The 25,393-nt window shown below is 40.3% G+C and overlaps 1 protein-coding gene across 2 annotated transcripts in view; it reads left to right on the forward strand.

Moving 5' to 3' along the window:
- Window positions 1–25,393, forward strand: part of CD2AP (CD2 associated protein) — an 84,558-nt gene that overhangs the window by 20,041 nt on the left and 39,124 nt on the right. For both annotated transcript variants that reach the window (XR_008576534.1, XM_054821726.1), the window contains exons 2-3: window positions 3,042–3,202; window positions 22,841–22,994. Coding sequence is in view for 1 of the 2 variants with exons in the window: in XM_054821726.1 (XP_054677701.1) it covers window positions 3,042–3,202; window positions 22,841–22,994 (315 nt within the window). In the remaining variant the exon portion in view is untranslated. The remainder of the gene's footprint in view (window positions 1–3,041; window positions 3,203–22,840; window positions 22,995–25,393) is intronic.

The raw sequence follows: 25,393 nt of genomic DNA on the forward strand, positions 1-25,393 counted from the left end.
CATTATGGACTTTTATGTTACAGATAATTGATTTGAGTTGGGTTTGAAATTGAGATAGCTGTGTAAAAAGCAGATGGGATGTAAGAGAGGTGTGTTTGGTAGTTTGTGTTGCTGAGGTATTCTGCTGCACCTTCTACCAGTTGAGACTTTCTGGTTTTTGAAAGTTTTCAGCAGCTTATATTACTGCAGTCCAACTTACTGATGACTGATTTTTAGTATCACATCTGTTTTTGAGTAAAGCTTTTAAGTGAGAACTGGAAGTATTCAGAAGTATAATACAGAAGCATTCAGAACTACTTCAAGCATTCAGAAGTATAATCTGTGGACTGACATTATTCCTAATTACTGTTTTTATAAGGAGTTGTGATTCCTTAGAAACATTTTCTGTCACCACTGGACACTGTTTTTGCTTGAGTAAATATTATACTTGAATACCTTTCAGAGGTTTATTTAATCTGGACTGTTTTGGTAGTAGAATGGTTTCTTGCCCATCACACTGTAGTCCAAATTACCTGGATGGTTCCTCTAGCGCTACTTGCTAATACTGAAATGCAATACTGATTGGTGTTCCTCTTGAGGACCACATAGTAGTGAGATGTGCAGCTTCTTGCTGTTTGTGTCATCATATGAAAAAATGTATGGGATGGAACTATCTTGATGTTCCCCATGGCCCCTCCCACTTTACAGGCAAGACAACAGAGTTTAAATCTGTTTTGTATATGTATCCAGGAGAGTGAGGGTGGTATTGAGTATCACTGGCAAATAGAAGAGGAAATTCAGCACCTAAATTTCAAACATAAAAAGCTGATTTTCATTTACTGCTATTTGTCTTTGGAATACAGAGACACATGGGTGGTGACTGGGAGGTTCTTGAGATCCTCCTTTGGTTGTTGGCATGACCGAGCCCATGTTTTACAGTCTGGAAAAGTGACCAAAATGAGCATGTTATGCATTTCAAGCACAAATACACAAATGTTCCCCCAAGGAAATAAAGAAGCTTTCAAAATAATTAGTTCATGTTGACATAGTGTGGGTATGATTATCTACTACTTCTGTGGAAAAAGGACCAGGTGTTTGGCAGTTCGAGTCATAGTCTGCAATGCTGTAAGCATTTACCATGACTGACACTGTGTTCTGATCCATTTTCCATGTTTAACTTTGTAAAACTGTCCTATAGTGTGTATATTGAAATATAATACCTACTAAATGTGCTTAAACACAGAGTTTATCATGAGAGAAATATGTAACATGGATATTTCTTGCTTTTTTATGCGTTTGTAGGTTTCCAAAATGGTTTGGTTGAGTTGGTTGAAAGATGACATTTTTATTTCCAGACCGTAGGTGATGAATGGCCATTGTCTTTATGATCTGTGGCTGCCAGAATTTCCTATCTGTTGAGCAATATTTCATGTCAGCCACTCAAAACACAATTCAGTGCAGAAGCAAGACAAAACTACTATGCTTGCTGCAGGCGGTAATGGGAAAATATGATGCCTTGAAGCAAGCTTAGAGAATGTGTTTGGTAAAAATAAATGTATACAGTACAAAAAGCGTGTTAGGAGTTCCAGAGGTGTGTATCATGAGCAGATAACTCTGGTGATGACTTCTGTTCATAATGAAGAAAACAAATTTTTTTTTCTTCATGGAAAAAAAGCAAAATTAAGTCTTCATGTTTATATTTGACCGACTCCTTTGTTAAGGGGTTATTCAGAAGACAGTTTGCCAGACAGATAATTCTAGCTTCACATGTATTCATGGCACCATCATGTATTTCTGTTTTTTACCAAGGGTTTCCTGACTTCATCTGTAGGCAGCAGGGGGATAAAGTCTGTGTTGCAACATGCGTGCAGCAGCACTTTTGATCAAAATTGTCCACAGATCAGAATTATACATTGATTTAATGGAGCTGTAAGTTCAATACCAGGAAATAATACTTCCATTTGATTCCTTAATTTGTCATTCCTTAATTTGTGAATTAATTGTTGGATATTATTATGTATTGATAGAATAACCTGGGAAAAAAATTTTTACAGCCATTCAGGATTTCTGTCTTTTAATCCTGTTGTCTTTGTGCATGCTGTGATCTGCAGAGGAGAGGGAGGTTTCAGTGAGAACAGTGTTACAGTTGGTAGTGCCTGGGTATCCTGACTGGATTTGAGTGAGAGGGAAGATTATTTGATTGCTGCAGGTTTGTGGAAATTTGTGACATATAACAGAATTTCTTGATGATTCTATGAACAAATGAGCCTTTATTGCAAAACAAGCCTTAAACTGTCAGTTAGCAACCCTCATGGATCTTGTGCAACAGATGACAAGTATGTAAATACATTGCTGTGCTCCTCTGAGTAAACTTAATTATATCAAAATTAAAGCCATCTTGCTTATTCTTCTTAATACAAACCCAGATGAATCTGAAGGAGGATGCCTTTTACATGTCTGTGAAAATTAAATTGTATGATATTCTCAATCGTACACCTTCTGGCGGTATTAAATTTCTTGGATCAAACCTGCAAAGATAGTGTGTGTGCAGCAATCAGGTTTTTTTGCAGATATAATAGTGGATGCAAGTATGAGAACTAACAAAGCATTGCATGTACGTATCATACATGCAGAATTGGAACCTTTCTCCCTCCTTGGCCCCAAAACATGCATTGAGTAACAAATGCTTGCCCTGTGGGCAGTGATTCATAATTGGTAAATCCTAGGCTGGGACTTGGCAAGGCAGAGGGTCAAAAAACCACAGCCAGCAATCCCTTCCATCACACATGCACAAAAACCTACCCATCACCAATAAAATAGGACCCGGTGTCATATTTCTAAATTTACTTTATTCTAATAAGTGACTATCCATTTTTTTTTCCCCATCTCCAAAGTGGTTGGGAACACTACAGTTCAGTAATTACTGTTGCTGTAAGAGAAACTCTTGTTCTTAGCATTTGTCATTAGGTCTACCTTTTTGTACGTGCACGGATTTAAAGTTTCATTTCCACGTCTGCGTTGCATTCACTGTGGTTGTTTTTTTTTTATTTTTTTCTTTTTAGTGGACTATATTGTGGAATATGACTATGATGCAGTGCATGATGATGAGTTAACGATCCGAGTTGGGGAAATCATCAGGAATGTGAAAAAACTGGAAGAAGAAGGATGGTTAGAAGGGGAGCTAAATGGCAAAAGGGGCATGTTCCCTGACAATTTTGTGAAGGTGAGTTTTCTGCATTGACTTGGTTTTACTGTGATGGTACAGCAGGCTAGTTATTCTTAAAATGGTTAGAATACACATCAGTTGTATTTGTAACAAGGTGATTTTTGTAACCGGAAGACCTTTTAGATGATTAATCTTTTTTAGTATGCTTTTGAAGGCTTTTTTGAGTAAGTTCTGCTGTGTCGTCTTATTCACTTTAACATTTCTTTCTGTCTGTACCCTTGCACTGTATGTTCTGTCTCCTTCCTAATGCTGCGATGCACTAACAGTTGTCTATAGCCATAGTGATCTGCTTTAGTGAGATGAACTGATTAAAAACCGAAAAACACACAAAAAAATCCCAAACCTACCCCTACATGAGACATCGAGTCATAAGAGAGTTGGGAAAGTGGGGTCATAGCTCAGTCAGTTCAACTATAGTGAGAAGCTACATCCTCAGGCTGTGGTTGTGTGGGTGCTTCAGCCTGGATTAAGCTGCTTTGTTTGAAGGAGCAATTCTGCCCTACCCTGGACTCCCTGCTGCTGGCACTGCCCTTTTTGTGACCATGCAAAGGAACAGGGTGGGAATGTGTCCAGCTAAAAGCTAACTATGACTTCAGGTTGGCTTTTAGCTTGTTTGGTTTCCTGACCAGGGTTCCCATTTGTCAGCAGCAAATACCTGTAATGGGAAGGGTGTAAGGTAAGTGCTCCACTGGGCTTGCAGCACCGTCGTGTCTTTGGATTAGTCATCGTCTCTCTACATATGATCCTCTGCTCTGGGATCTCTGTCTCAGTGCTGTGCAACTGACTTGAGGTAGTTGTCTTCTGCTGTGAGACAGTGCTTCTCAAACCTCTTATTTAACCTTTTATTTATTTATTTTTTTTTACATATATATTTTCTGTGTTTGTGTCCCGATTTTAATTGAAGTTCTTGTTTGCACCTTCCACATTTTTCCTGTTTTCTCTGCAAATTTTCTAAATGTAATATTAGAGTATGCACCTAGTTATTAGTTACTTACAATGAAGAAGTCTGCAAAGCAGCTAGGTGTGCTATTCCACGTGTAACTCCAGAAATTCAGAGTCTGCTGAGATGCAGATATTTTCTCATCTAAACTGTGCAAGTGTTATGGAGAAGTTATGCTTTGTTTCTTTATGCTTTCTAACCTTTTTAGTAACTTCCAAGACTTCCTTAGTGTAATTTCCGTGAAGTATACTCAAAGAGAATTTTAGATATTCCTGTCTTTTTTTAAGTGAAATTTATTCTTCGCAAAACAGAATTATCTAATGTATCTTACTGTGATATTTTCATATCATTAAACCTAAGGGGAAATTTGTCCAGTGCTATAAACACTTCTTTACACTTGCTTACATAAAATTTGACAATTTTTCTGTTCATCTTACTGAAAAAGCAAAATTACTCATTTTTGATTTACTATGGAGGGATTTAAGTATTCTACCTTTTAAAACTGACAGGAATAATCCAGTTGTTCTCAGAGAGGGTCTTTTACCAAGGAAAAGTTTGTATGAATGCCTTTCACTTGCCTAGTATTTTTAAGCTATTTGTAGTTCAGTTCTAAATCCATTTTGGGTTTTGAGTCTTGTATAAATAGTAATTTTACTTTAAGTGGTGTTTTGATGATTACTGCATTAATGTATTTAATTAGTACTCAAGTGCCATATAGGAAGAAAGCTATTTTCTGGTTCTTGTGTCGTCAAGACCATCTTTCTACTGAACAGCAAAAAGAGGTTGGATATGGCTTGTTTACATGTTAAATACTGAACTTTTCAGGTGTTTTCTTGCCCTTATGCAGCTGTGGCTTTTAGAAACTTCATTTTAAATTATTTACATCCTGAAAAATCTTTATCCATCTCAGCTCCAGGTATTTTTAACTATACAGTATGTGCATGGCATGGTTGGATGTCCTGAATTACAGAGGGCAGTCAATTTTCTAGAAGGCAGAAGGATTTGGAGAGGTGGAAAGGAAGTTGTGTAGAAGAAAACTATCTCTTTGGTTTCATGACAGCAGGGGATAACTTGCTTTCTTGGTGCTGGAGTTAAGTCCAGTTATGAGGCTGGTCTTGGGAACTTTTTCTTTTAAGATGGTGTGCATATGCTGGAAGACTGTCATGCAGTGATGAGATGATGGGAAAGCATTAATTGTTAGGGAAGTAAAAGTTATGGTTTTCCTCATGGCCAATTTGATTATAGTTTCTTCTGAAAAGTTAATTTACAGGTAGTGATAGTTTGAGAGACTGTTCCTGGGAAAGCTGTTGCAGAAAAGTGGTGGTTTTCTGTCTCCCCCCAACTGTTTTCATTTGCTATTGCAGTAGGTCGTTGATGGTGCAGGATTTATGAAACGTTACTATGACCAGACCACTGCAAATACTGAGCCTCAACAGCTAAATTCAAATGCTCCTGCTTGGCCTGGTGCAATGTTAACATCGCAAGGTGTGGGTGAACTGTAGGAGGGAGGTGGAAACAAGCTGAAGCGGGGTTGTACTTTGGCCTTGTGAACAAAGAAGGTCCCTTGAGAAATGGATTTACTCATTTGCTGCCTCATGCAGTAGCTCAATGAGATGGTGGCGGCCTCTGTGTCCTCTGGGCTTCCTATGGGAAGGACTGTCATCTTGCTCAGAGCAAGGGGGTGTGGGATTAAGAGTAGGGAAGTGTAGTAGTTGATTAGGAGGGGTAATGACAAGGGTGTTGAAGATGGACAAATACTGCTAACTTCTCATGACCCACATGAAAGGGAACCATCATAGAAGAGTTTGGATTGGAAGGGACCTCAAAGATCATCTAGTTCCAACCCCCCTGCCATGGGCAGGAACACCCTCCACTAGACCAGGTTGCCCAAAGCCCAATCCAGCCTGGCCTTGAACACTGCCAGGGATGGGACATCCCCAACTTCTCTGGGCAACCTGGTTCAGTGTCTTACCACCCTTGCAGTGAAGAATTTCTTCCTAATAGCGAAAGGAAATAAAGGAAAGGAGGCTGAAAGTCTGAAAGGTGCATTGAGGAGGACACTAGGTTGGAAGGACTGGGGGGGACCTCAGGTGCATGGGGTGGATCTCCCAGGTCAGGTCAGTAGAAATGCAACCAGAGAGAGAAAATTGGTGGGGACAGGACCAAGGTTGTACCAAGTTTTACACGTTTGGGTGCAAAATTCTGGGACTGTACTTGAATATTTATTCCTTCCTGAAAGGATCATCTTACTCTCCTGTTGTGAGTGTAATTTCATGCATTAGATGGGGATCTGATTTAAACTCATTTTATAGGTAAATTTGGTTTTGGGGTTTTTTTTGTGATATATATGCTGGTTTGTTAAGAATTGAACTGAGGCCAGTGTATAACCTCTCCATGCTGAATTTGGATGGTAAATTATAATCTGTGCTGATCTGAAAAAGATTAGCATTTGTAGCTGAAAGTGCACATTATCCACTAGATCTGCCTAGCCTCTTCCTTTATAAAATATTTAAAAACATAATAAATTTATGACAGATTAAACTGGGTGAAGATGGACATGTTTTCTTTTTTAAATATTAGATGGTTTTACAGAAGATAAATGACTTCTTTAAAAGAAGCCTTTGATTTTCATCAAACGACTGCAGAAGAATTGGGGGGGAGGCACTAATTCCAGCCAGTTTTGGTTTTTGCTTGTTTTGTTAGTTTTTCTCTGCTTCATCCTGTCCAAGGGCAGAAAAAAGCTTGTTGCCTTGGTGGCAGCTGCAAACTGCCCTTGGCTGCCAGGCAGTGTGCGGCTGCTCCTTGCCTGTTTGAAGGACGACCAAAATGTCAGCAGGAGGATTATGGCTGCATGCTGCCTGGACGTGTTGGATGCCCCAGATTTGGAGAGTATCATCATCACTAAAGCAGATCAGTCCCCTTCTGTTCCCTCCTTCTGGGCTTTGCTAATACGTAGGATTTACTGACATTTTACACCACTCCTCCGACTTTGACTTTTGCATGCTTTGACAAAGGCATCTTTTCTGTTGGAAGCATGACCTCAACTATCAACTTCATTTTGACTTGTTAAAGTTGTGCAGGAAATAGCTTTTTGATTATGTCTTCCTTTTTTTTTTTTTTTCTCCCCCCTCAAGGCTTCTAAATGTTGTAAAATAGTTTTATGTCATGGTAGTGGGTTTGTTTCGTGTAGTGATTGGGTCTTTGCTGTCAGAAGTGCAGCAAATAAAGCCAATGCCATGTTTCCAAATGGGTTAATTTGTTGTACAGACATGAGCTAAGCACTATATGACTTTGAAATACTCACATGCAGAAGGGAACATATGGAAGCTTCCTGTGGATACTGATGTGATGCTTGGTGCCTTATAACATCTACTGGTAACTTTTTTGTTGGGTTTTACTGGTTTCTACCCAAACTTTTTGCCCGTTGACATTGAGATCTTGAAGAAGGACCGGACCTTGGTGGTGCTTGGTTCCTAGTGCCAGCTGAGACCCAGGCATTTTCTGCGAGCTCATCGCTTGATGGGTTAACCAGCAGTCTGAGGCAGTCTGTTCTTGGTGCTGACTTCCACTTGCGTTTTTTTGCATTAAAAGAAAGGAAACAGGTAGACTCAGTTAAGGGGAACGCCATAAAGCCTCCAAAACATCCTCAGGTACTATTGTGACAGTGTCACTGCATTGGATGGAGAGTGGGAGGTATTGTAAAGGTTAGGAGGGAAGTCGAGGAGTGGGATGTCCAAAGGAGTCCTGAAACAGAGCTCGGGGTGGTGGTGAAGCTTGTGGTGACTGTATAGTTGACAACCAGTAGGTAAAGAAAGTACAAGAACTACACTCTCCACTTGTGAAGCTAATTTCAGTGAAGTCGCTTTTCAGTAACAGGCGTTTTTAAAGATTTTCTGCCTGTATTGCAGTGTTGGATTTTGGAGTAGATGGAGTTCCAATTTTATGAACAAAACCTGATTTGAAATTCCCATTTGAACTGTGTGCATGTACGCTTTTAGTGGGGTTGAAATATTTGAATTTGATGACTTGTTCCTGACATTGTTATTGCCATTTTTTTCCCTCTTCCTGTATGGGCAATTTAAAATAAACAACTTCATAAATTCCTGAAAGGAATTAGCAGTGGAAACCTAGCAGACTTTTATTGTTTTCTTTGAGAGTGGCTTTTCCTTTCTGAAATTCGTCCCAGTGTGAAATGCGCACACAGACATTCATCTCCAGTATGGGTCAGAGCAGTGCAGTAATGCTGTTGTTAGGTTGAAAGTGTGAGGTGTTTGGAGACGTTAAGGTGTGTGGGATGTGGAAGGTTTTTTTTGTTTGGGGTTTTTTTGTTTGTTTTTATTTTATTTGTTTGAGTGACTCTATTCACTCTGCAGCCAACTATTGTGTTGATAAGCTGGAAGTGATGATATGGTGTTCATCCTTCTACTAATTTTTGAAGGTTTTTGTCCACACATATCTGAGAAGATTTTTAAGAGCTTAAGTTGCTTGTTTTATTTCATTTATTGCTATCTTAGTTTTGTAACTAGCTATATTGTGAGTAATATGGCTTTTCACGGTAGTAAAACCAGTTTGATAATAAGCTCAAGGCAGTAACTCCAACGAGGGAGGAGCAGCAGATGGATTAATTAGTAGCTTTCATCAGCTAAGGTAGAAAAGTTCGATGGTGAGCTTTGGGGACGTTCTGGTGAGCAAGCTGGACACTTCTACAAGTGTGTTTGGGGTATGCACCGCTTCAGCTGCCCACTCAGCGGAGGACGCGTCTGCGATAGAGCTGGTTCGGAGAAAACGTCTTGCCTGCGCAGGTGTGTGCAGCTGCTCCCGCTTAGCTTAGCGCTGAGTCTGGATCCTTTTCAGGTTAACACGTGAACTTTGCTCGCTGTGACATTTTTTTCTTCCTCCCTCTAAATAAAAAAACTGCAACACTGGGTGTGTTTGAGCAAATATGTCCTTGGAAGCGGTAAGCTTGCTTTATTTTCTGTACGTTCTTAGTATCAAATATTGTAAACAGATTTGGTGTTTTGGAGTAATGTGTGTGAAGAGGAGCACAAATTTAAAAGTTGTGACTGCAATATAATTTTTAGATTTTATTAAATATATAGTGTAAAATCTTGGCCTTAGAGTTGTTTGTGTAATAAAATTACTGGGGTTTGGTGTAGCTTATCTACCCTTCTGTAGTGTAGAGACACACTTAGGACCTGCAGACAACTATGATGCTTGCATGAAGAATTTCTTTTTTAAAAGGGTGATTGGATTTTAGGGGCTACTTTCTTGTTCATCCTCTTGGTCTGTGTGTTTGTCCACAATACCAATACTGTAGAGTATTATCACAGCTGACCTGCCTTCTTAAGGCTGTGTCTTTGCTGCCTCCTTCCTGTGTTCGTGCTGGTGGGATGCTGTTAAGTACTGAATATGCTGTGAACCGGTGAGAGCAGTTTTTGGCTGAAAACTCCTTCAAGCAGGAAGAAGTCTTCTGTAATTCTTTTTCAAAAATAGAAAATTGACCTCACCCAGAACTTTAAACAGGAATCGTGGAGTTGGGAGGGATTGCGGGCGAGACAAGTCACTGGCTTCTGGGTTGTTCCTAATTCTAACCTAGGCACAATTAAATAGTTCTCATTTTTCAGTAACAAACAGACAAATAACTGTAACCTTTTAAACAATGTATATAGGATAAGCCCTTTGCATCTAGTTTGAAGTAATTAGGATGTCTTTATAGAACGGAATAAAACATGTACATATTTCCAAAATTTTGAGGTTTGCTCCTCTGCTAGGTGTTATACCAGACAACTGTTCTTTCAAATTCTTTACATCCAAGTAAGGCTTGGAGGAAAACTAGATACACAGTATTTTATCAATCCTATCAGTCAAACAATGTTTTGATTTATATAGCTTTTTCCTTTGCTTTATTGTTGTTTTGAGGAAATTGTCATCACAGAGGGCTGTGTAGGGAGGTGAGACTGAGGAGCTTCCTGGGGAGCGGTAGGCAGCCTGGCTGGTAAGAAGGTGACGCTTGCTTTCAAGCTGGCAGTTCTTGTTTTTCAGAAACAAAGATAAACATGCAAGATTGAAAGTCATATTAAGTAATTTTGGTTTCAGTGTGGAGTATATGACAGAAACGATGGGCGTAAGCTGGCTCTTTGTCTCCTTGCCAAGAGACAAGCTGAGAGTTCAGGCCGGTGCCTTAAGACCTGTTGCCGATGTGATGGTGCCATCCATCGTTCCTGCTGATTTTTCTTCTGGCTTTTGGAGAAAATAGTGCCAGTGGAGAGCGTGTTATCAGGGGGTGCCATGTGGGTTTGTCTGAGCTGCTCCCGCTAATCCATCCATCGGCATGTGTCTGGGATTTGTAAGAATCGTGATAATGATTCTGTGCTTTTGGGGGTTGAGAGATGGGTCTCTACTAGGCTATTATTTTTGGCCTGAATAAACAAGGAAACAGGTTTCTTCCAACCAGCATGTCAGGATAGATGACTTGGGTGAGTCTTGCTTGTGATGGGGGATTGTTTCCAAAATAATACTAAAAAAACCTCCAAAAACAAACAGCTGAAAGCATTGACAGATACAGCCAGTGGCACTGATATATAGGTATATAGTCATATATAAGAGTTTTTGCTGGGTTTCAGAGCTCATCATGAATTATTCCTCTGACTTTTGCAGTCGAATCACTGGATTGACTGTTTGGGTTTATACCAATTGGGCCCCGACCCTGTGAGCATGAAGACAGGAACAGAAAAATCTTGAGGCTGGTTTGAGTTTGCAGGTTTGAGACTTTGCACCGCAGAGCTGCTGTTGCTGACACAGCTATGCCAGCACAGCTACTTTTGGGCACGTACGTGCAGGGTTGTTTTTTCTTATTGCCACCTCATCCACGCTGGGATTTTATTGCCTTATCGGTGTTGGTTGGGGGTGTGTGAATTGCTTCATATTCAAAGGCAATATAAGTATGTTGATTAGAAAGTTACGGCATGAGAAAATTATATGGCTATATGAATTATTTATCTTGACGGACTATTAGATCTGAAATGTCACAGGTGCTTTCTTCAAATGTTAACTATTTAAGTGCAGAAAAATTGGTGAAGATGCTGTCCTTTCCCTGATCTAGATGAGCACCCATGCTTTAAAGTATGGTTTTTTTTAAAAAAAATCACCTGTCAAGAAGGTTTCAGTTTGCATTTGAAAATTGTTGTTTCACTGTAAGAGTTAAAATCTGCAGCATCGTGAAGTCTTCTGTGGCTGAATGTGAACACAGAATGAAGAAAACACTGGTGCTTATTTTAATATTTAGTATTTTAAAATATATTTATATATTCTGTATTTTCAAATACTGTGTTGCCAATAGCATGGGAGAAATGCAAGGAGCACTTAAAATTTACCTCAGTGGCAGTACTGGTATGAAAGGGAACCTGAGATACTGTTCCAAAGGAAGGCAGGATAAAACGTGATTAATGACTTGTGTAAATCCTGCTTAATATGCTAATTATTCTCTCTGATTTGAGTTATCCAAGTTTCTTGATTGTACACGTGCCTCTTGCTTTTCCAAGTGGCGTATCGGCTTGTGATGTTGCTCTGTTGTAACTGCACGCTCCTGGATACTCATAGTGCTGCTCAGTTTGGCTGTAATGGTTTGTTGCACAAGCTAGTCTGGAAGGGGCAACAGGTATATATACAAGTAGTTATTCCTTTAACCACATTAAACAGTCTGCCCTTCCTTATTTAGTTTTTGCACTTGATTTGTGTGTAATTTTATAACTTCCTCTCCGAGCACTGTAGCAAGGTAACCGTTTTCTGGCTGGAAGCTTGCAAACAGGGTGTTCTATCAGAGGGTGTTTGCAACCATCACTGAGTAAACTCCACAAAGCATCGCCAGGGTCTTGGTCCGCAGTAATTGACTGCACATTTGCAGAAAACTTACTTTTAAGTTTAGACCTTCACTCTATACAGAAGTCTAAAATACAGTCATAAATATGTACTCTGGAATTAGCATGTGTAATAACACCAAAAAGGTTGGTTATCCAGGTACTGTAATATGTAATGTTTGTTACATCCTGGGGAGCTCTGGGTGTGCATTCTAGCACTGTATTTTTAGTACTTTGCCACATGTCTAATAAATCAACATGTGTGTACACCCAACACAGTTAATATTAAATCTGTTCTTTTGCTTTTTTTTATGAGGTTGAATGAAGTAATCTGCTTGTGAACTTGAAACTTAAACTTGCGTGAGGTTAGCTCATCTGGCCTGTCATCTCGTAACGTTTGCACCACTTGTGAATTTTTTTTTTTAATGGGTGGGAAGTTAGCTCTCTTCTACTGCAGTGTTTTCAGGATTAAATTTGTTTTTGAATGTATGTTTTCCTTCCTTGAACACTGGCTTCTATCTAATCTTATGAGCTGGTCTCAAAGTTAGATGTGGTAAATGTTTTTTAGGCTTAACAAGCTTTTTGGATACTTTTCCTAAAAATATTATTTTGGTGTATATATGCAAGTTCTTTAGGTTTGGACTTGGTGTAATAAGCTTTCAAACTGTTAGAAACTGATGATGATGGGCAGTTGCCCTGTCACCTAGCTGCTTACAAAACAGGAGCAGAAAGCAAGACACATTTTCAATTAAAAATGTTAGTTAATGAGTGAATCTTTGATAAAACTTAATCTTAAGACCTCTTTTAATATCCACTGAGATTGAGATTTATATTTTTAGCCCTTATTAGCAAATGTCTTAAGCATTTAATTTTGTGTCTTGGGCAAGTGTTGTGATGGGGTGTAGATGTGGAAATGTTTTAACTTGTTTTAACCTTTCTGCAGAGATGACCACGAGTGAAGTGCTGGAGGTTTTACAGGGAATGAAAAGAGATGGGTGCCCTGGAAAAGGGATGCAGGGAAGAAGAAAGCTGAGTACAACAGTGGATTCAGGAAGCTGGGATGATGGCGAGAAGGAACAAGGGATAGTCAGTTAAACATCAAAGTGGACCTGTAGTGGTTAACGGATCTCACATTTCTCTGGACCAGCAATAGACAAACTTAACTGGGAGAAGGGAAAGAAATGTGTCTTCCTGCCTTCCCTGGTGGGGGAAGCTTGATAAACCACCACGTGCTGCGGGAGCTGGATCTGCCTTGCCCTCTGCCACGTGTGATTCTTGGTTTCATTCATCTAAAGCACTGTTTTGTGGCTGGTGGTTGACGGGACATTAACTGTTAGTCTATAAAACAATTACAAGAAATGTAATTCAATATTCATATGTATAAGCAAGTAGAATAGAAAAGAAATGCATTTAACGTTTTAAGATGGTTTTGTCTGGCCGTGAATGTGGCAGCACCATAAAATATTATTTAGGTATTATTTTTAGAAGTATTTTAAGACTAACTTTTTTTCGTAATAAAATGGTTGGGAAACATTGATGTAAATATCTATGCCTCCTTTAGTTACTCCTGTTAATTTAGGATTTGTTGCTCCACTGTTGGTAGGCCTGGTGATCTCACTGCTGTGCTTTTCTGCATCTGGGCTTTGGTCCTTGTTGAAAGCAGATGGAAAGAGTCTTTTTAGCATCTGCAAAAGCTTCTTAGGATGTTAAGACATTACTCATTTTTAGATGTCCCGTATTTTGCAAATATTGACAAGACCACAGATCAGAATCTGTTTTGACATTTGTTTGACACAAGCTGTGTAGGTATCCAGTTCTCAACAATAAAAATTAATGATATATATAAGAATAAAATATATGCATGTATAATAAAAAGATATATACATGTATATGCATATATATAATCTGCAGCAAGATCTGAAATTCCAAGCCTGCTTCTACATTCCCTCTGTAGAGATGAATCTTCCTTACTTAGGAAAGTCCAGTTGTTTTCCTGTTTTTACCTTGAAATATTACATTTATTCAATGGCTCGAGTTTTAGTCTGTAAGTCTGAAGTGACTCAGTAATTTTTTTTTTTTATGCTTCCCAGATGCTGGTTATTACACGTGTTATGTATTGTGAGAAAGAAGTGATACCTTGCCTGACTGATGATGCCTTTCTTCTTAACAGGAGGGCAGTATGATATGATCTATATTTAGCAGAGATTATAACACATGTAAAGATATTGGTAACTTGTTAAACTTCATGCTGAGTGATGTGATGTGGGTGTGACTTATTAGAAGGAAACTCTGGGGTTCTGCTGCAAACTGGATGTGAGCCTGGTTTGAGTCACTTCTATAGCTAATTATATTTTATTCTTGGGGGGAAAAAGTTAGAAATTGTGATTTGAATCTGCAGCAGGCACAAATATTAGTAATTCAACTTTCTGAAAATATTCCTCCAACCATTTATGAAGCTTTGCTATGCACAGAGAGTCCACAGATGTATTCCGGCGTCGCTTGATGGCGGAGAAGCTTATCTACCAGGACTTTGCATCCTTGCTTTCTGTACTCTCATGTTTGAATCATGCGAAAACTTTAGATGTAAATGGATAGCTCTACGTAAACCTCTTATAAGAAACATTTAGGGGAATTTCCAAGGCCATGCCTAGCCAATAAAGGCCTTTGAGCGAGTGGTGTGCTGTGTTGAGGTGCTACACCAACAGTCACACCCATAGCAGTATGTGTCTGTAGCTCCTGTGAAAACTGCTGGGGACTTATGTCAGCTGGAAACTCTTTTCTAACCTTGGTCTTGAACAGAAGTGCCTTTGGGGTGTACTGAAGTCAGAATATGAAGCAATTTCAGTTTTGGAAGAGGCAAAGATGAGGAGTGATGCTGCCTTACTGTTGGTTCAGCCTGATTGTGGGTCAGCACCTAAAAAATAAACCCCGTGATTTACTGTTAAACAGTCCCTACTTTGGCCATAAATTAGGCCAAAAAAAAAAAAACCCAACACGTGACACATGTTAAACTGCCCAGGAGGTGATTTGTCTTGCAAAATAAAGGTTACCAAGTTTGTCCTTTCTTTAGATGGTAACCACTTTCATCTTTAAAGTGATTTGTTTCTATTTTCAAGAACAGCGTTTAACCCTCTGGGGAGTCGAGCAGTTTGTGACCTCTCCCAGCCAAGCTCTTCTGTCAGGAGGTGGAACCTGCTCTGACCTCCAGAATGCTCCGGGGAAATTGCTCAGCAGCTTCTCAGCTATTTTGGTTCATAAATTGTCTTGATCTGTCCCTTTAGTTCATGGCAAGTGTGGCAAAGGAATGGGGAAGATAGGAATAGCTGCAAATTATTCATCTGTCTTTCTTTGCCTTTATTAAATATTTCACCAGTGTGGGTGCTTGCATTGAGGATGACAGAACATGTTGGAGGAGACGCTAGCAAAATGAAAGGACATGGGAGATCTTAGATTTATGAGACGAGCTGTTAAGGCTGCCCTGTGCCTGCCTGGCTGTTGCTGCAACTAAGACTGTAAACGTGAGAGGTAATGGGTGCTTAAATAATTACCAATGTGAAGATTTTGGAACCACGGTGTTTCACTGCACTTGAACAGATGATGGCTGACAATATCTGATCTGCATGCAGCTGTACAGATTTTTATATGTATTTATATAATCACACGTGTTGTTTGTCAGCGACGGGGTTTTACAGGCTGTGAGGGGAAGAGATAAACCTGTACAAACCAAACTACTGCCTGTAGATTTATCACGAGCTTCCAATTCCTCCCTCTCCCCTAAAATAAGTGACAGGTTCAATTCTGACTTCCTTATTTCCTGCCCAGTAAAATATGAATCATAAACTTAATTTGCCAGTCCATGGGTTCTTTCCTGCTGTTCTGATGGGGAAGAAAAGAGATGAGATTATCGTATGTGGAGGCTCAGACATTTACCTTTGTGTATTCTTTATCTCGGCCTCTTTAGAGGTTGAGACCATTTTCTGCTGCTTGAGATCTTGCTTTAAAATGTACTGAGTGAATAACAGAAATGCACATCACTTTTGTACAAGCTGATGTTTTGCAGTTTACAATGGAAATAATGTAAAAAGTCTAAAGATGATTATTCTTGGTACAATGACATATATAGAAGGAGATGGGCAGCTGAAGCCTTAAGATGTAGGCTTGAAGAATCTAGCTAAGAATTTAGGCTTGCTGGATAATGAACTTCTCTGTGCCCTGTAATTCAGGAATAGATTTCATCTTTATAATCATTTGTTCCTCATGTCCTTTCAGATGATCTGACCTGCTTTCTCAGTCTCCAGTGCCCCACTGATTTTTGTGCTCATTGCTTCTGGCGAGGGAAGCGGGGAGGATCCTGCTGTCCCCGCTGGAGTGATGCATGGGCAAGCGGCTGATGGTGGGAAGGTTGCTTGCTTGATCACTTAAAAAGTAGGTCAGGACTGCCTGCTTATTTGTTTATTTTAATGGGCAGCATGGGGCTATAGGTGAATTTAGATGCATTAGATTTTTGTGTATAAAGAAGGATAATTCTTGTTTCACGTGGTTTTGAGATTTTATATATAAATATATACCTTTTCCTGAGGAATTGTTAAACTGTGACAGGTGCAATTAAAAAAAAAAATCCCCTTAAGATCACCCCAATTTTTTTCGCTATTGAGTTAAATTTATGCACATTTTTGCATATCAACCTGTAGTGATTTTGGCAAATTTTGTAAGTGTTGTGAAATAAGCATTTCATGGAGATTATGAAAACTTAAAACCTTTATGACTAGTGCAGTAGTCTGCAACAGAAAGAGTGGGTGGTTACTTCCCAGTTGAGTGTGGTGGATGCCAAGAGACAGTCTGTATTGACTTTCTACTGCCAAGTCACAAATGCATAAAATCTGTGTTGCTAATGGAAACACTGACAGGCCTTGAACTGCAGTGGAGTGGCATAATAAAAATATTAAAATTTCCAGCTGCAGTTAATGTCAGATTTTCATTTTGTTTTTGCTAGCTGGCATCTGGTGGTGGCCTCATCTCAAAACAAGCTGAAGTGTTCTGGTGGTTTTTTGTTGGTATTGTCACAGCACAGACTCTGTTAGTTTGAGTACACGAGGCTGACTTAAAAAACAGTAGAAGTAAAGAAAGAAAAATGCCTTACTTGTGAAGCCAAGGAATAAGAATATTGGGCATGTTCAGGTTGGATATTGTGGTACCTGGGTCGTTTTATCTTTTGGTTCAGATGCAGAGATGAGACCTGTGGGCAGTGTTGTTTTCTAACCACTGAAAGTCAGGCCAGCTGTTCAGGCGGAGATGTGAAAATTAGTGGGGCATTTGTTAACGCTTAAATCAAGTAGTGTCAGTTTTCAGAGATCCAGACAAATATGTATCTTATTTGACTGCCTTTGTAAAATCTTAGTACATCCAAAAGGTCAGAACGTCATAGCAATGATGCTCAGGATGAAATTGCTGGCAGTGGTGATGGGTACGTATGTCAGAGGATCCTGATGTTTGCTTTTGAAAACAAATCTTAGATCAGTTTCCTACTGTTAGGACTGATGTGAAATACAGGTTTGTGGTGTAGTAGACAGCATGCAGGTGTGGACACCAGGGATTCCTGAATTTACTTTAACTTGATTTGGTTTTAATGTGGGTTTTTAATGCCCTGAGGAAGGATAATTAATGCTGCTGTTCTTCTTTAACAAGAAGGAAAACCAAAACAAAACAGTGCTTGCTTTACAAGGATGTTCTAAAGGGTAGTAGGTTGACTATGGAAAAAGCATGTTGGCTTATCCATGCACTGCTTACTAACCATTCTGTAGTTTTGTCAAACCTACATTTAGTCTAGCTGCTATAGCAATAGAATCTTGTGTGGTTATTTTTTCCTCTCCTTGTTGCAAAGCACTTTCACGTGATGCAACTAAGCACCATGCAGCCGCTCAATCACTCCCCTCAGCCCTGGTGGGGTGGGGGAGGGGATCAGAAGGGTAAAAGTGAGAACTTGTGGGTCGAGATAAAGACAGTTTAATAATTGAAATAATAATAATAATAGTAATAAAAATTGTAATGAAAAGGGAAATAACAAAAAGAGAAAGAAATAAAACCCAAGGAAAAAAGTGATGCAGATGAAAAATAGTTGCTCAACACCTGCCGACCGATGCCCAGCCAGTCCCCAAGCAGCAACTGCTGTCCCCTGGTCAACTCCCACCAGTTTATATGCTAGGCATGACATCATATGGTATGGAACATCCTTTTGGCCAGTTGGGGTCAGCTGTCCTAGCTGTGCCCCCTCCCAGCTTCTTGCACACCCCCAGCCTCTTCTCGCTGGCAGGACATGAGAACCTGACAAGTCCTTGACTTAGTGTAAGCACTGCTTAGCAACAACTAAAACGTGTGTTCCCAACATTATTCTCATACTAAATCCAAACCACAGCACTACACCAGCTACTAGGAAGAAAACTAACGCTGTCCCAGATGAAACCAGGACATACAGTCACAGCGTGCTTTCTGATACACAAAGTAAAACATCACTGTTGACTGTCTGATTCAAGTGTGGCTGATACCAGTCCTTTACCCATGTCTATTCAATGCAAGTCTTTTCTGATTAACTTGCAGCTCTCTGCTCCTGTTTCTGTCTCATAGATATCATAATCTTTTCCTTGCATCCTCTTTCCTTTTATATGTCTTAGATTAGGAAGGTTTTTTACCTGTGTATTGAAGTATTCAACTTTAATATCTTAGCTGTATTAGGAAGGACTGGTTGTACCAGTCTCTCCCACTGTGCAGTTGTTCTTTCTGGTTTCTGCTGATGAAAATAAATCAATAAATCTTCGAATCTGTCTGCAAGATTTTCTTCATGTAACTGTTGCTTGCAGAATTATTTTAGATCTCCTATCTTTTAATCTAATTCCACTATATTTTCTGTTACGATTGCCATTGCTAGTCTAGTGTTAGACTTTGAGTATTTCCTACCTGTTACCACTTCAATTACTGACTCAAGCTAGGCAAGAAAGTTGCTCAAGCATTCCTGCTTTCATTTTTGGGTCTTTTGGTCTTTCGTTGTGGTCACTGTTTTTGTCTCAAGTCATTTCCTATTGTTCGTAACCCATCAATTACTTTGCTGCCTTTGATACTACTGCTGGACTTAAAAGTAAATTGTCTGTTTACTATGAAATACTAATAAAGATGATGGTCTGATGTTTCCTTTTTGGGGGGGGGAAGGGTTGTTTGGGTTTTGGTTGGTTGGTTGTTGTTGTTTTGGGTTTGTTTTTTTTTTTAATTTATTAGAAGTAGTAGTTCTTGACCAGGCTGTCTGTGTATGTCTTCCCCATTTCTCTTTTGCACCTCTGCTTTTCACAAAATTATTGCAGTAGTCACTTCTTAAGTCTTGTGCGAACTGCAAACATGGGAAGGAGCGTGGAGCTGACTCCTCACTGGAAAGAGTTATGGTTGAGAAAGTGGTTAACTGGGGAAGCTTTAGTTCCTGGAGCAACTGGAAGCTTTTGGAGGCTGTATAAATTGCATAGCAAAAGATTATAATTTTAAAAATCCAGGGACAAATCCACTCTAGGGAAATTTCCTTGTCTCTAAACTGGGGACACATGGATTTGACAGATGGACCACTTGGTGGATAAGGAATTGGTTGGATGGTTGCCCTCAAAGAGTTGCGGTCAACAGCTTGATGTCCAAGCGAAGACCAGTGACGAGTGGCATTCCTCAGGGGTCGGTACTGGGACCGGCACTGTTCAACATCTTTGTCAGCGACATGGACAGTGGAATTGAGTGCACCCTCAGCAAGCTTGCTGACGACACCAAGCTGTGTGGTGCGGTTGACACGCTGGAGGGAAGGGATGCCATCCAGAGGGACCTGGGCAGGCTGGAGAGGTGGGCCCATGCAAACTGTGTGTTTAACAAGGCCAGGTGCAAGGTCCTGCACGTGGGTCAGGGCAATCCCAAGCACAAATACAGGCTGGGCAGAGAATGGATTGAAAGCAGCCCTGAGGAGAAGGACTTGAATGAGAAGCTCAACATGACCTGGCAATGTGTGCTTGCAGCCCAGAAAGCCAACCGTGTCCTGGGCTGCATCAAAAGAAGTGTGACCAGCAGGTCATTGGAGGTGATCCTGCCCCTCTGCCATGCCCATGCTTTGGGCAACCTGGTCTAGTGGAGGGTGTCCCTGCCCATGGCCAGGGGGGTTGGACCTAGATGATCTTTGAGGTCCCTTCCAACCCAAACCATTCTGTGGTTCTATGAAGTTGTTTTGGAGGTCACAAACTTTATAGCTGTAGCCAAGTTTAATTCCTTATGGTTTGTCAGACTTGCAAGTAACTGTCCAAAACCAACTATAAGACTGCGAATGACAAAGTCTTTGAAACATGAAATGTCTACTCAAACAGGAGACAGACAATGCTGTGCTATTCTGGAGTTTTGGTGTTTTTCTTTTTTACTTGGAAGATGAGAACTCAAGAAAAATTGCGCTGTGTGTAGTCTAGCTTATTCTACTTGCTCTGCTCTTTTGGGAAATAGGAGGGTGCTTTGGACTGTTTGACTTGAGGTTTGTAGTATGTTTGAAAGCATCGGTAGCTTTCCAGACCTGCTGAGTTTTCCAGCTGCAGTAAGTAATCAGGGTTTTAATGTTCCAGAAAGCACCAGAGAGATCCTGGTGAATAGGTTTCCTGTATTTTTGGCATTTCATCGATGCATGGGTTTTGTTTTCTTGAAGTTCATGTTTAAGAGTTTACACGACATTAGTGAGTGTATATATATGCATTGCCACTATTGTTTTCAAATATTACTAAATATTTTATTGAAGCTGCAGCTGCAATAACTAGTGGAGTTGTTAACCTGTGGCTACTGATGGTGGATGCAAGAATGGTTCTGAAGTGGATCACAAAAAGCTACAAAGTGCTTACAGGTGTTTGCTTTCCTCAAGCCATTGTAATGCTGCGGTGGTGGGAAAGCTGATGGGCTTTCAGAGTCTTGCTAAGCACATGGGTGCATGAGATCCAGTGGATGTAACACACATGGGTTTTCAGAAAATCTTTGATAAAGTCTTCCATTGAGTTATTGAAGGAATGAAATTGTGAGACTGGAGGAAAAATTCTGTGATGGATAGGAAGTTGCTTAAAGAATATGAAGCAAAGGGCTTAATTGGTGACTTGTCAGGATCGAGGAGAGTTGGCAGTGGGATCCCCTGGGAGCTGGTTGTGGTACCAGCTTTGTTAGGCATCTCCAGGCATCTCGTGAGGGGATTTAACAGCACTCTTATTTTGTGAGTGCTGTTACACTGTTATGTAGTTCAATGCCATGCTGATAGCAAGGAGCTGAGCAGGCAAAAAAGCTGCCAGATGAACTTGGAGGTACGTAAATGCCAAGTAATGTGTGTAAGAAAAGGTAATCCATATATGATGCCTACATGGAACTACTAGTTGTGGGTTGAGCATCAGTTCATGAATATCTGCTATTGTTGCTTTTGGTTCTCTGAAATCCTCAGCTCCAGGTGCTATGACAGCCCAAAACACAGGCAGGATGCCAGGTATTGTCAGATCTGTTGAGACCAGGATGGGGACAGGTGGCTAGATGGTTAAGGGGATGGAGCAGCTACCTGGTGAGGTGGGGGCTGACAAGGCTGGGACTCCTCAGTTGAGAGGATAAAGCTAAGGGGGGATGTGATCAAGGTTTACACAGCCATAGAGGTATTGATAAACTAAATGCAGTGATGGGGAGCACGCGCTGGGACTAGTAAGGTGTCAACTTAAAACAGGTGAGAGAGAGAGGAGCTTCTTCACGTACCAGAGGTTGAATATCTGGTGTCTATCCCCAAGGAAGCTGTGGAGGTAGACAGGACCATGGGCGCAGAAAGGGATTAGACAGCTTCATCTGCAGCCATGAAAGGGAGAAGGGGAGGGGATGCATCTCCCTAGTGAAACCCTTATGGGTGCTCCGGGAACGTGGGAGGATCTGGGTTGCAGGCTAGCTCTCTAAAAAGGGTCTGCGATTGCGACTGCTGGGAGCTGTGTTCTGCACTAGATGGGCCATTGATCTGACTTAATGGGTTTCTTATTGTGCAAAGCGATGATTTCCTTCATTCAGAGTATTTCTCTGGTTCTCCGGTGGAGTCTCATTTAATGAGCTGATGCAGTAGAGTAACTGCTGAGTACATGGCCTCTTCTGTCAAGAGCTGATGCTTTCTTGTTTATAGGCTTCTTAGTCTTGATTAGCATGTTCAATTCCAGTGCTAACTCCTTTATTAGGAAAAACAGAAAGGGGGGAGACAATTATCAGAAAAATGAAGTCTCTGTTACTTCTCTCCTACACCTTTCCCCTCACTTCCTCCCACTTTTTGTTGTATCTCACTCTCTTTTCCACACTCAGCACTAAGATTGCATCTTATCTGTAAACAACCTTTGAGCTTTCTGAGGCAGAGATGATGACCTAATGCAGTTTTATACATTAAAATATTTTATTTAGTGCCCTACCCTATGGGTCTGTTATTGAAATATTTATATTTCTAAAAATGTCTTCAAATATGAACAGTGACTTAAGAGTTGTAGTATGGGACATATAGGCTCAAAGCCACGTTTCTTAGGTTGAAGTAGATGGCTAAAATACTGGCCCCGTTTCTGAATTTTCCTAGCTCATCAGCTTACCTGTTTACTAACATGATTGTATGGAAGGGTCAAGTTTATTAAGGCCTTTAGTATGTTTAGGTGCAGGATGCCATAATTTTTGAGTATAATACATTACACACCAAATGGTAAGTACCTGAAATCTATTAGTCTGTGGAGCGCCTGTCTAAAAACAGTGACCTTTTTTGGCTAACTTAAATGGCATCTCAGTCTTTTAAATCTCTTGTTTCAGGAGGTTAAGAAGGATGTAGAGCCCAAGGATGATGCCGTACCAGTCAGGAGGGAGAAATCTGGCAATGTAGCCAGCCTTGTGCAGCGTATGAGCACCTATGGGCTTCCAGCAGGAGGATTTCAGCCTCATCCCCTGTCCAAAAGCTTCAAGAAGAGTATGTATTCTTTCCAATTCCTTCAATTGCGTAAGCTGCTGATGTGAATGTTCTTGATAAACATGAATTATTTAATGTCTGACTTTAGTTTTCTGTACAACCTTAAAACTGAGACATCAAAGGAAGAACTTTGATTCTAAGCCAAATTTTGCTCCTGGATGCATGGGCAGAAAGCTTTTATGTAGTTCTTAGCAGCGATAGGGATGAATTTTCCTGGGAACAGGATTATTCCCCTTCCAGATTCTGGAGAGTTGCTCTGTAACTTCATGTGAGCTCTTCTTGTATTGACAAGTGCCTGAATGAGAACTGTGGGCCTGTTCATAATAATCACAAATCTTCCTGTGGTCATTTCTTCTAAACATAAAAGTTTTGCTGCAAATTTAGGGCTTTGTGACGAGGGAAGACTCTCTAGTTCAGGTTTGTCTGGTTTAGTAGGCTTGCTTCTAGTGTGAAATAAGGCGGAGTTGGTGGTGTCTAAGAAAATGTAGTGGTCTTCCTGTGATTGTAACTGCAGCCCTCAGGATGGTCAGGAGTGCATACCTGGTGCCTCTGTATCTGTGGTTTCTGTGTTTTTATGCTAGTATTTAAATCAAGGTGACTACAACCAACAGCGGAAAACTTAGCGTTCCCTGTATCCAGAAAATTGACTTGTGATTTGTATTTGGACACCTCGGTCTTAGAAGAGACACTGCTGTAAATTACTCTGGCTTCCTCTCTCTTATAAGACATTGCAGGCATTTATGATTTAATCTTGCTTTTTTAAAAGAAAGAATTCAGAACTTACTGTTTCTGGTATGTTTATGCTTTGAGGTTTTGCCCATAAAAGAAGAGCCACTAGTTGTCTTTTAAAGCCCTGAAATGGAATGACCAGACTTACAAATTTTTTTGAAACCTTCTTCTAGTCAACTAGGGATGTTGCCTTCAAAATTACTTTTTAGTGAATCTGATCTGTATATGCACATTGGCAACAGCATATATGTGCCTGTTAGACATTTGCATCAGCAGGCTTTTGAAAATCTAGCCTGGAAGATTGATGCTGTTCCTAAGTTAATGCAACCAGGCTCTGAAATGGAATCAATGTGATCCTTATGGGTCATTCCAACTCAAGATATTCTGTGGTTCTATGAATGTGATCTGATACCAGTTCAGGTGTCTGCTACTCATTCTGGTCTCTGTAACCCTGGAACCATCCCATGATGAGGACATGTCTTGTCCTCATTCTGGTGGCTGTGTGGCCATGGCCAGGGTAGTAGGTACAACTTGGTCTCAAACTCTGCAGTGCTCTGGCTAGTCACATTCTCCTAGAAGAAAATGGTGTTCAAGCACCTTCCTTTAAGCACACAAATGTTTACTTGGCGCAACGACAATCTCTGTGTTTCCATTTTACTGGCTGTTTCCCTCTTTCCTGGAAGACTGTTTAAACAGCTCCTGCAGATCCTGTTTGCTGTGTGCCTGGGCAATCGCTCACTCCCTTCAAAAGGTTTCCAATGCAGAGTCGTCTTTCCATTTCTGGTTCCTAACCTGGTAAAATGAGGTTTACAACATTAAAAACAAAGTTAAGTTTCTTTAGTAGCAGGTTTCCAGCGTGCAGTGAGGTAGGTTGTCTCTCCCTGGCAAGTCCCTTGTGGTGTTCTCATGTGCCACTCTCACTGAATTGAGGTATTTTATACAAGATGGGTAGTAAGCTGCAGGCAGCATTCCTATCAGTTAGATGGCTGCCTTTATTCAGGAAAAGCAAAATACAGGAGGTGTGCTAAATTACAAGAAAGGGATAAATTTTGTTTACCCCATACAAAACAAATAAAACCTGAAGCCAGACAAGTTGTTCTGGAAAGGGACAGAATTGCCTAGGGGCTGCCAGCCCAGCAGTCCTGCTGTACCACGTGAAGCTGGAGTCTTGTTTTGAGTGGATTGGTTAGCTTCCTAGGTTAATCTCGGGATTTTCAAAACTGGAAGGCAGTACTTCCTGAACTGGCTATCACTGAAAACAGACTGCAGGTGAGAGTGAGTTCTGGATGTGAAACACATCTATGGCTTTGTTTCCCCCACTTTCATTTAGATAGAATTACAATATGAAAAGGAATGCTGAAATCAGGTTTATATTAAATAGCTGTGACATTTAATTTGCCTTTTTTTTTTTTTTTTGGTATCAGTTAATCTCATATAGAGGAGGAGCCCTGAAAGCGCTGTAGGAGGTAGTAAAGGCCAGTGAACCGTTTATTGCAATTACTGTTAACCTAACAATCCCTCTGGCTGATATATGAGTTTCAGTGGAGTTAAAAGAAGGGTGTATTATGTGGGTAATTATGTGTTATTAGAAATAACCTATAAAGCTTCATACTTCTGGTTTATTTGTTTTCTGCCCCTTTTAAGCTTTTTATAGCCCAGACTGTATACCA

Source organism: Grus americana, chromosome 3 (genome assembly GCF_028858705.1).
Source record: "Grus americana isolate bGruAme1 chromosome 3, bGruAme1.mat, whole genome shotgun sequence".
Lineage (NCBI taxonomy): Eukaryota > Metazoa > Chordata > Aves > Gruiformes > Gruidae > Grus > Grus americana.